At 40.5% G+C, this 11,149-nt stretch overlaps 1 protein-coding gene across 4 annotated transcripts in view; it reads left to right on the top strand.

Annotated features, from left to right (window-relative positions):
- The window catches only part of LOC106810765 (phosphatidylinositol-glycan biosynthesis class W protein-like), a 17,200-nt gene extending 7,027 nt beyond the window's left edge, over window positions 1-10,173 (top strand). For 2 of the 4 annotated variants that reach the window (XM_014814210.1, XM_014814211.1), the window contains exons 2-10: window positions 1,833-2,017; window positions 2,313-2,556; window positions 2,780-2,991; window positions 3,190-3,352; window positions 3,614-3,783; window positions 4,166-4,246; window positions 6,882-7,023; window positions 9,438-9,534; window positions 9,855-10,173. In XM_014814210.1, coding sequence (XP_014669696.1) covers window positions 1,833-2,017; window positions 2,313-2,556; window positions 2,780-2,991; window positions 3,190-3,352; window positions 3,614-3,783; window positions 4,166-4,246; window positions 6,882-7,023; window positions 9,438-9,534; window positions 9,855-10,081 — 1,521 coding nt within the window. In that variant the 3' untranslated portion in view covers window positions 10,082-10,173. Of the gene's footprint in view, window positions 1-1,832; window positions 2,018-2,312; window positions 2,557-2,779; window positions 2,992-3,189; window positions 3,353-3,613; window positions 3,784-4,165; window positions 4,247-6,881; window positions 7,024-9,437; window positions 9,535-9,854 lie in introns of those variants that run through there. The other 2 variants (XM_014814213.1, XM_014814214.1) reach the window with 2 other exon arrangements.
- The last annotated feature ends 976 nt before the right edge of the window (window positions 10,174-11,149 follow it).

Genomic DNA, 11,149 nt, shown 5'->3' with positions numbered 1-11,149 from the left:
AATTGTTTCAAATAACAATAAAATGTGTTAGAAGCTCATGCAAAGACTAAATCATGCAAGATTACAATTTTGCGTTCTCTTGTTGATTTTCGCTGTCATGTCTCGCACTTTCTCGCGGTACCGCGAGACGTCAACAAGGGTGCAGTAATGCAAAAATTGCACCGGAGATATTTTTGGTCAGATGTAAACACAGAGGTGCATAGTAATTAGTAGCGTAACAGTACTAACACAAATAGGAGTGTAAGTTGCAACCTCATAAATATTAGTCTTCAAAAGTTGTTTGATTTGTGCTCACCCGCTCACACACTCTCCGCTGCGCCTCGTTGCGTACGGCCAGCGAGAATACTTATCACACACAAATAGATGCCCCTTTGTTTTAATTATGTTTGCTTGTTTGAGACGCCATTTGTGATTTTTGAAAGTCCGGACTCGAAAAAATGTATTGCTGGTATGATGTGGTCAAATCAATTTTTCTATGCTATAACTGCATAAAATATTGGTGTTTTGAATGTTGGTGTAATCAGTGATATTTTCGCTGTCAGGTGAGATTATATTCAGCTATATTTAGTTTTTCTGAGCAAAATTCTCGCAATGATCGTTTTAACAGGTCTAAAATAATGTATGCTGGTTAATGCAAGTGCTATAACACGAACTGTCAGAGACTCAGAGGAGTGAAGAACAAAGTGCTAAATGATGATCGAACTGTATCTCATTTTATAATCAGTCACATTTTTGAATATATTTTCATGTAACTTGCCCAGGATAAATCAATAAATATTATATGCTTTTTTAGCTCATCTGACATAGTCAGATGCAGCTTGTAGAATCGCATGATCGTCCGTCCGTGCGAGCGTCTGCAGCGCATGCATTTTGCATGCGATCTCACGAAATTTCAATGAGCCCCATTCTGTCCCAATAACCCTCACCAAAATATAAAAAAGGTTAGGCCAAACAAAAAATTCCTATTGCATCGAAAACAAAAGTAGGGTAGGTAGGTAGGGATTTTTTATATTTTTTATTTTTTATTTTTTTATTCTTCGGTTCCTAATATCACTCTGATGCATGCTATAAAGTGGTGTATAGGTAGGGATAAGTTAGTAAGCAAGTCCAGAACGTGTTTGTAGTAAAAAATCTCAAGTTTTGTCTGTCAGATTTCAAATAAAAAATCTTTTCTTTTTTTTTTGAAAATTTTTTTTGGGTCGGCCCTAATAATCTAGGGACAGTCGGTCGACCGGAAACACACCTATTTTTTTGTTTGGCCTTATATGGGACAGAATTATTCGGTCTAACGGTACTCCAGCTCTAGTAGTAGCTAGTACTATAGCCCGCTTACATTAACTGCCGCTGGCTTACATACTATAGCCAGCGGCAACTGTACGCGGGCTCTAGTACTAGAGCTATACTTACTCGTACTATGTACTCGTATTACGTTACGGACTCGTACGTAGGACTCGTAGGCGCAAACACTCGCACTACCACTAGACCCCTGCATTGGAAAAGACTACTCCCCGAGCACTCTGTCCGGGCACTCTGTTAGGTTAGGATTAGGGTTAGGGTTAGAGTTAGCTCTAGTACTATAGCCCGCTTACATTAACTGCCGCTGGCAGCAGTTAATGTAAGCGGGCTATAGTACTAGAGCTAGGTTAGAGTTAGGCCTACCCTACCCGACCACCCCTACACTGTGGGCTCACCCTCACAGAGTGCCCGGGGATTAGTCTTACCCCACTGCATTGGCATTGCCATTGGCATTTCCATCTATATTAAATTTGTACGAGGGGTGTATTGAGCCTATTGATTGCATAAGGTGGTGCTAAATAAACATATCTCTCTAGATGTCGACGTTTGGGAACGCCAGTTACACGAAGCTGCGTGAGGAATACGTGAGCAAACGCAATGGGACAACCGTATACGAAAATAATCTCGTATTTGCATCGGTTCCCATTGGAACGCTGCTTTGTGCATTGTTAATCCCCTGGTTCTGCAATGGTAGCAGAGTCAACACAACTATCCAGACAAGGTAAACTGCGTAATAAAAATAGACCGCTTTTAAATTTTAGGTGACTTATCTCACATGTAAATGTAAATTGGACATTGAATTCTTTGAAAAATTTTGTTAAATTTGGTATAACTTTCGTTCTAGTCTTTTAGAGTCACGAGTATTTTCTAGCATTAACATATGAGGACTAACCACCTGTTGGACAGATAAGTTCCCGTTACTAAAACAGCGTGGCCCGGCTTACAGCTAGTCTCCGTGTATGTGATTACCTGCGATCGTTTATACGGTCATCTCATCTGAGCGTCTACGTTCGCAGCGTCAGATTCGCGGTGGCATTCTTCTGCCTGGTGCTGCCACCTCTCCTGTGCTGCACGATGTTTGCCGACCACCTGGAAGGAGCGCTGACGTCGTTTGTGTGTGCGTGCGTCGGCCTGCTCGTGTTTGGGGACGCCGTGGTGAGTCGCAGAACGGAGAGGCGTGACCGGGGAGACGGCCGGAAGGAGCGAGCGAAGTCGGAAGTGACGCCGCGATGGAAACACATGATGCTCTTGGACATGAAGGTCCGCTATGATGTGTTTGCGTGTGCTAGAAGCTGCGTGGTTATTCCCGGGTTCGTTTGATTGTTTCTTGCTGTTTTTTAACTTGAAAATGGTGCTTTTTTTGAGATGCTAAACAAACTTGTAGGCTCTCGAAAACTGACAATGGGTTTTGGTTTTGTGTAGCCATTCATAATTGTTCACAACTACTGAGCGATTTAAATAATATATAATATCCCCTCTATAGGGAAGGCGAGCCTACATCTGTTGGTCCAGAGCTGCCGTCAACCTTGGCAGTGCCATTGCCATTCTGGCATATGACTTTGCCATTTTCCCAGGGCGTTTTGGCAAGACCGAGGTGTATGGTACAGGACTGATGGACCACGGTGTTGGTGGTTTCATCATCAGCCACGCAATCGTGTGCTCAGAGGCGACTGAAGTAGCAAGGCCAGCTAAGAGGTAGACGAATTCAATCTCAATATTTCAGCATCTATAGTCACTTTGTTGTCCATCATTCATGCTGGCTCTTTTTGTTAAAAAATACATTTATATAAGAATTTTATTGCTTGAATTGTTGACTTAATCGAAATGTTTTCGTGATGTGTGATCCTGTTAATATTATCTCTGTAAGGATATTTTGTTTTGTTTTTATTACAGGGGCAGCCCATGTGCTTCTTTAGTGAAAGCAGCAAAGTCTAGCATTCCGTTACTGATGCTGGGGCTTGCCCGACTAATAGCCATAAAGACCATCGGCTACCACGAGCACGTCACCGAGTATGGAGTGCACTGGAATTTTTTTCTCACGCTTTCGGTTGTCAAGGTAGATCTATGCGAAAAAATTAAGCCTGTCTGTCTGTCGTGAAAAAAAGTAGAGAATGTGAAAGAATGTCATGATATATTGCTGGTACGTAGAGAATTGCACTGGAAAATTACCGAAAGTGCTGCAAATTATTCAAGTGGGATAAAAAAAAAAGAGTACTTATCTATGTTAATTGTTTCACAATATATGTGTAGTTTTTCAAAAATGTAATTCAATTTTTGTGTGCAAATATACTAAATGATTTATGTGTTCTGGTTTCAGATTGCATGTGCAGGAATATTCCTCATACTACCCCCTAAAATGAGTGGGATTTTCGCATTGGTTCTTAGTGTATTATATCAGTACTTGCTGATAAATTGTGGCCTAGCGGATTTCTTAAAGTATGGAAGTGATGGGACAGATAGCAGAGAAACCCTGATTGATGCAAACAGGTAATTGTCTTAATGTCTTACATGAGTTTAAACGTCTAGATCGTCTAAACGTCATGAGTCTAGATCGTTCTAGTAATGCTGCGAAAACTTAGCAATCGTTCAAAATTGAGCATTGAATCTGAACTCATTATCTTGATTTTAAATTTTAAATTACAAATAAATTTCATTGGTTTTTAAGTTTAAGAAAAATCTAAACTAAATCAGTGGAACACCGCCACAGACCTCTATTCCACTAATTAAAATGCATCGTTTATGTATGATTAATGCTACCACGAACACAGCATGTTACAGAGCTGTATACACACTAGCGACCTACACCAATGGGATCATCTCTACTGTGTGGCGTTTCAAAAACACACCTGATCTTTTCTGTCTATTACAGGGAGGGACTGGTCTCGTGCATTGGCTACATCGCACTGTACTTTGCCGGCGTACAGTTGGGTAGGATCCTTATGAAACCCAGGCAAGTGCATACTCTGTCATACGTTAAATCAAGCTATAGCTACAGGTTGCACGTCTGCACATGCTGCTACCATCTATCTCTGTAGACAACAACCAGCCTGAATTACAGGGAATTCCGATATTCACCATATGGTAATTTAATATTATGCAGATTAATGCATGTTCGACAGTGTGTACATTACTAACAGTAATGTATAAGATATAAATTGTCTTTGTCATCTATGTTACAATCCTCCAGTGCAATTACTGCTATGTGCCATTCTAGATGCAGGGGTCGAAATTAGCGGTATCCCGATATCCAGGGGATACTAGATTCTTGTGTTGGATACCAGATTTAAATGCTTGGTATACCGCCGGGATAGTAAAAAAAAAATCGTCAAAATCGGGATAGTGGTTGTTGAGTTATCAACTTTATACGGCAGCGCATCTGAGCGAGTGCGCGCAGAGTGGGAGAGCGCGAGTGCGCACCCTTACTATGCCACACTAGCGTTATCCACTAGCGTTATCCACTTGACCCAATAATTTTGCAATTTTACAGCAGGCATAGCATATTTGCAAGCGCAAGCGTGGCCGATGTTGATAACCACAAATGTCATGTGTATACATTGTATCAAGCTAACCAGACAATGCGGCTAGACAATCCGTCTGCAGTGTAGTGTGGAGGCGTGTGTAAAATGAACGCGAGCAACATTTGGCAAAACATTTGGCAATTTTATGACATGAGGTGAATTTTATTCGCAATATATACCTTTAATGATGTAGTTATTAAATACCGCTCACAGGGAGTGAACTACAATATCAGGCGATCGGTACATCGCTCGCGGCTATGGTACTGGTAGGATACCCGAGTGTTTTGCCGCTCGAGAATGCACTCAGCCCACTAACGATTAGGCGCGGGAGTATATGCTGAGCACTGGTATTGCGTGCATTGTGGAGAGGGCTGCGCTTCGCTCTCTGCTGCTTCAGATTTGTTCCTGTTTTTTAACCACACTCACAGACCTGTTGTTTTTCATTCAGTAATTACCATAATTCGTATAAAATTAGACAGTGAAAGTTCAGAAATTAAATACTACAACCCTGACCCAGCAATACATCTGTGGAATAGTTCAGCAGTTCGTACTTGGCGACCAAGTCAAAATGTCTGGATAAAACGTGCATTAGAAGAAGACCAGAATGCTGAATATGTAGATTCTGATGACTCAGAATCTGAGTCCAATGCCAGTAGTGCATATTGTGGTTTTGATGGCTATATTAGCTGTAGAGTTAGCTCTAGAGCAGTAGCCCTCCGCTCCGCCGCAGGAGCGCAGGAGGAGCTCCTCCCTGCGGCGGAGCGGGGGGGGCTATAGTTCTAGAGCTACTGTAGTCTACTGTTCTATTTGACTCTGCATCGATAAACCGGTCTGTGCATATCTTTAAACAAGTTTTCATATTTTTTATATATTAATGCTGATACATTTGTCCTGTGTGATTTAATATGTTATGATAGTTGTGTTATTATAGTCAGTGAGTCAATGCTGCTGCCTATGTATTATTTTCATGTGACTTGAGTACAAATACTATTTTGTGATAGAGCTGCAACAGCGATTGCAAACTTGTTATGTATTCGGGTCTGTGCGTTCGTGTGTTGGTGTGTGTGTTCGCGCGATCGATATTAGCGCGTCAGCGAGCGAGCCAGCCACAGCCGGCTGCGGCTGACTGAGCGGCGAGCGAGCATACATGTACGTTGGCGTATATCGTGGGTTATTCGTGTGTTCCTCAGTCGTATGGCGAATGGCGTATGTCGCTGGCGGAGGTATGCACTCTCCGTGAGTGCCCTCTGTCTAGTTTATATATTAATGCTGATACATTTGTCCTGTGTGATTTAATATGTTATGATAGTTGTGTTATTATAGTCAGTGAGTCAATGCTGCTGCCTATGTATTATTTTCATGTGACTTGAGGACAAATACTATTTTGTGATAGAGCTAGCAACAGCGATTGCAAACTGCAGCAGACTCTGTGCCTGTTTGTACTGCACCATTCCTTAACATGGTCATCTGCTGTTCTATTTGACTGCGTTCATAAGCTTGTCTGTGCATATCTGTGAATCTGTTTTCATGTTTTTATATAATAATTACATTACATATTAATAATTTTCAAATGCTATTATATACTATAGCTGCTATATATAATGCTATTAAATTTCAACATTTTGGATACCAACATTTTAAAAATTACTATCCGAAAGATGGGAGCTTTTTAGGGGGGGATACCAGATTTCAATACCTGGTATCCCGAATGGATACCAAAATAAAACTCTAATTTCGACCCCTGAGATGTGGTTATATTTTATTATAACCAAATCCGATTTTAATGTCTATATTATTAGTGTAATGTGCTAATGTGCTACAGTCAAACCTGTTTTAGAGCACACTTCTATAGAATGGGTATACCTATCAATGAAGGACTCTTGGCGTTTTACTCGAGCGGCGACTATATAGTGAACCTACCTCTATAAAACCATCACCCGTCGATAAAGAACATTTCTGGCATCACCCTTGAGTGACACCCTTGTATTCACATACGACTGCAGTAGTTATCAGACCGTTTGTAGCGGAGGTTGTTGGTCCTTACGAGAGTGTTTTGTTTGTCTGCAGACAGTACCTGCGAGACTTTGTCGTGCTGCTGATTCAGCTGAACATCGTCACTGCCGTGCTGTACGTCTGCATGCAGGTGCTGAGCGGGGAGGTCGAGGCGGTGTCGAGAAAGATGGCCAACCTCGCGTTCGTCGTGTGGACCGTAAGTGTTCGCTCGTCTTCCTGCGATGAGACATGGGAATAGATTAAGCGGTATTTCTAATCAGTAGAGTCGATGGGTCGATTAAAGCGATCATTTCGAGTTTTTTTCAGCGTTTTTTAGTGTTTATTCTTACTCTCATGATGCCTACCGTTGTTGCTTGAGTAACAGTAATTGTTTCAAATAACAATAAAATGTCTTAGAACCTCATGCAAAGACAAAATCATGCACGATTACAATTTGCGTTCTCTTGTTGATTTTCGCTGTCATGTCTCGCACTTTCTCGCGGTACCGCGAGACGTCAAACAACGGTGCAGTAATGCAAAAATTGCACGGAGATATTTTTGGCAGAGTGTAAACACAGAGGTGCATAGTAATTAGTAGCGCTAACAGTACTAACACAAATAGGAGTGTAAGTTGCAACCTCATAAATATTAGTCTTCAAAAGTTGTTTTTGATTTGTGCTCACCCGCTCACACACTCTCCGCTGCGCCTCGTTGCCGTAGCCAGCGAGAATACTTATCACACACAAAATAGATGCCCCTTTGTTTTTAATTATGTTTGGCTTGTTTGAGACGCCATTTGTGATTTTTGAAAGTCCGCGACTCGAAAAATGTATTGCTGGTATGATGTGGTCAAATCAATTTTTCTATGCTATAACTGCATAAAATAATTGGTGTTTTGAATGTTGGTGTAATCAGTGATATTTTCGCTGTCAGGTGAGATTATATTCAGCATATATTTAGTTTTTCTGAGCAAAATTCTCGCAATGATCGTTTTTAACAGGTCTAAAATAATGTATGCTGGTTAATGCAAGTGCTATAACACGAACTGTCAGAGACTCAGAGGAGTGAAGAACCAAATGCTAAATGATGATGCGAACTGTATCTCATTTATAATCAGTCAGCATTTTGAATATATTTTCATGTAACTTGCCCAGGATAATCAATAAATATTATATGCTTTTTTTTAGCTCATCTGACATAGTCAGATGCCAGCTTGTAGAATCGCATGATCGTCCGTCCGTGCGAGCGTCCGTCCGTCAACAGTTGGGCGCACAAATCTAAACGGCTCGACGTACGGTCACGATATTCGGGACGTGGGGGGTAATCCGAAACGAGTTGGGATGTCGGGCTGGGGGTCAAAGGTCAAAAGGTGTACAGAGACGCTGTGTGTAATAAGAATTGGCGGGAACATTCCTCTCCTCCTTATATACTTTAAGGTATTAGTGGACATGGGAAAGTGGGCAAGAATTTGTCTCCCTCGCTAGCCATCAAATCTAATCGGACCTTCGACCTGTAGTGCTCCGTCGCATAGCGCGTCCGATATAGCAATCATGTGCGTAGGAAAAGCCATCACTGTGGCCGAAATTGGAGGTCACAGGTCAAAGGTCAAATGGGCACAGGGCAGATTTTAGACATTTTCTGAGGACATTGGTCTGACGGAGCGATTGAAAAACTTTTTGTTTCAGCGTGACCTAGCATTTTTATGGCATTTATTGAAAGACCATAAAAATGTACCTTCTGCCTGACATGCAAAGAGTAAGTGTCGGATAACCTTTTGCACCTCAAGAGGCAGGTTTAAAACATGGATTTGTTTACTGTCTGTTTAGAAAGAATTTGACTGCCGGTTTGCTAGTAGAATCTATACATGCCTGTGATGTATGAGGCTACAATGTCACAGTGAATTTCAAAAGCTAAATTTGGTTGAAGAAGGTTTATCTTCCTTAAATTGTATAATTTCTATGGCATTCTGCACTGTCAGTGTGTTACATGCCAACTTATGCCACTGCCAGTGGCCACTGCCAGTGCATTGTTGGTGTGATAGTACTGTGTAGTTTGCCTGCGTTAATTAGTTACAGGTGGCAGCTCTCTATTTCAGGTGTAGCTTGCGTAGGTAAATGGATGAGTGCTTACCTATTCTGTCTTGCAAATAGTTGTTGCTACTACGTACGATGGGCGAGCTTCCATCTTAATCGGTGAAGGACACTTAAACGTACGCGCCATTCGTCGGCCAACTTTCATAGACGATCCCAACGAACATTCCTTTGAGAAGGTTCCTGATACCATCCCTGTGCATTCCACTGTTTCGGCGTGTATGTGAACACATTTGGGACTAACAGGGTTTATTAGAATCCCACCACTCCACCACAGAGTCACCGCAGTAGACGTTAGATGAGCGCTGTCGCTCCGCGGCACTTGTTGTAAAAATTAGAGTACAGATTTATTGTGCGAGACCTGTAGTTTTTTTTAATGTAGATTTAATTTGGGTTTAAGTCAATTAGCTCTAATCAAATTGTAAATTCATTACTTCTAATGGTGTGTGTCTGTGTGCGCACGTGTGTGCGCACGTGTGTGCGCACGTGTGTGCGTGCGCGTGTGTCTCTGTTACAACAGTGTCTGACGTATGTTTTGCAGTTATTTGTCTGCTGCCTAATGCTAGTGGAGTTCCTTATCGTGGAACTCACAATCATATGTGCTACGTCATATGGGCAGCTACCATACAGTGGCACAGGTGTGTGATTAAAGGGCTAATTAATTAATTAATCAATTCGAAATGAAATGTTCCCGCAGTATGAGAAAACATTTGTTTTCTGCCTGAAGGAAATAAGTTTAATGAAAAAAATTTTCATGAAATTTCAAGGAAGATGTATTGTGACTCTGAAATTGATGAAAATGTGACAATAAGATATTGGTTATTGTGATGATTTTTGTTTTAATCAGTAATATATACTTTAGTAATCGATATCTATAAAATGTGAGTAATGCTGTGATGAAATTCCATTTCATTTGCAAACCAAATCATTACAAGCGAGATTTGTTTATCGTTTACAGATTATACGCAGCCAATCAGGGAACCCTGTTTGCTCAGTGCTATCAACAGAAATGGCCTTCTCTTCTTCCTGTTGGCTAACATACTCACCGGACTTGTGAATATGTCCATGGATACATTGGCAGCTTCTTCTGGGGTGGCATACCTCGTGCTAATTACGTACATGCTCGTTATATGTCTTGTTGTTTGGATTTTTCACATAAAAAATATTACGACAAAGGTTTGGTAGTAACAAATTAACATATGATATATTTTTGCTTATAATAATTACTATTAATTGTTAATATTATTAAATAAATTGTGTATGTACATAACCATATGTATCCAATTTAATTGTTAATTCTTTTCTGGTTTTATTTTCCTTCATGGTCATTCGTGAGCTTGGACTCCATCTTTGCAATAAAAACGACTGAAGCACGGACTGCGATTAAAACATGCACACCCATTCTTATCGTGAATGCGTGTATGATAAATATCAAATTCCTCCAACTCCCTATGTTCCCTCGAATAAGCTTCCAAGCGTGAGTTTTATTGTTTTATTTTGAATTCTTCTTAGATTATAGATATATGTTGTATATGTATAATATGCAGTTATGTAGAGTACGTGCATGAAGCTAGGCGGAATATATGAATAAGACAGCAATAAAAGAGAAGAGAAGCCAGAAGGTAAACAAGTTAATTACGAAACAATGTCAACATAGTCACATGATAGTGTACCGTGTACTGGGTATAGTGCTGTCACTTGACAGGTCATATGGAAGTTTTCAAAGTAATTGCAATAAAGTTTAGCTCAAACATTTGGCTACTCACATATAGCTGTTTATAAAAAAACCTGAGGCAGGCTCTGAGCAACTAGCTATTTAATACATCCCTAGGTAGTGGTGCCACCTAGTGATTCAAATTGTTGAAAACAAATAATAAATTCAGTTCATGTCAATGAACACTCACTAGGTCACTGTCATAGTTAAATATTACAATTGCACACTGCAACACACCGTCATATCAGCAATCACTACACTAATTTTTGTCATTTGTGTTGTATTATTGAGATGGATGGCAATTGAGCATGTTGTCGTTGAGTCCGAGTCTTAATTGTCAAAATATGAATGAAGTAAATGAGAGAGAAGCCATCTTCAATTTCAAAGCAATATTATCATTAGTATAATAAGTTTATATGCTGCAGTTGCAACAACCAGGTATATACTTGTGCTGGACTGTTTTTTTTACTGTATATATAATGTTATGGAAGATTGAGGCGTTTGTGAAACCGCTTACTTTACCTTAGCTTACCTGTTTC

The sequence above is a fragment of the Priapulus caudatus genome, unplaced genomic scaffold (genome assembly GCF_000485595.1).
Source record: "Priapulus caudatus unplaced genomic scaffold, Priapulus_caudatus-5.0.1 Scaffold470, whole genome shotgun sequence".
NCBI lineage: Eukaryota > Metazoa > Priapulida > Priapulimorpha > Priapulimorphida > Priapulidae > Priapulus > Priapulus caudatus.
This window is presented reverse-complemented; position numbering and strand designations above follow the sequence as displayed.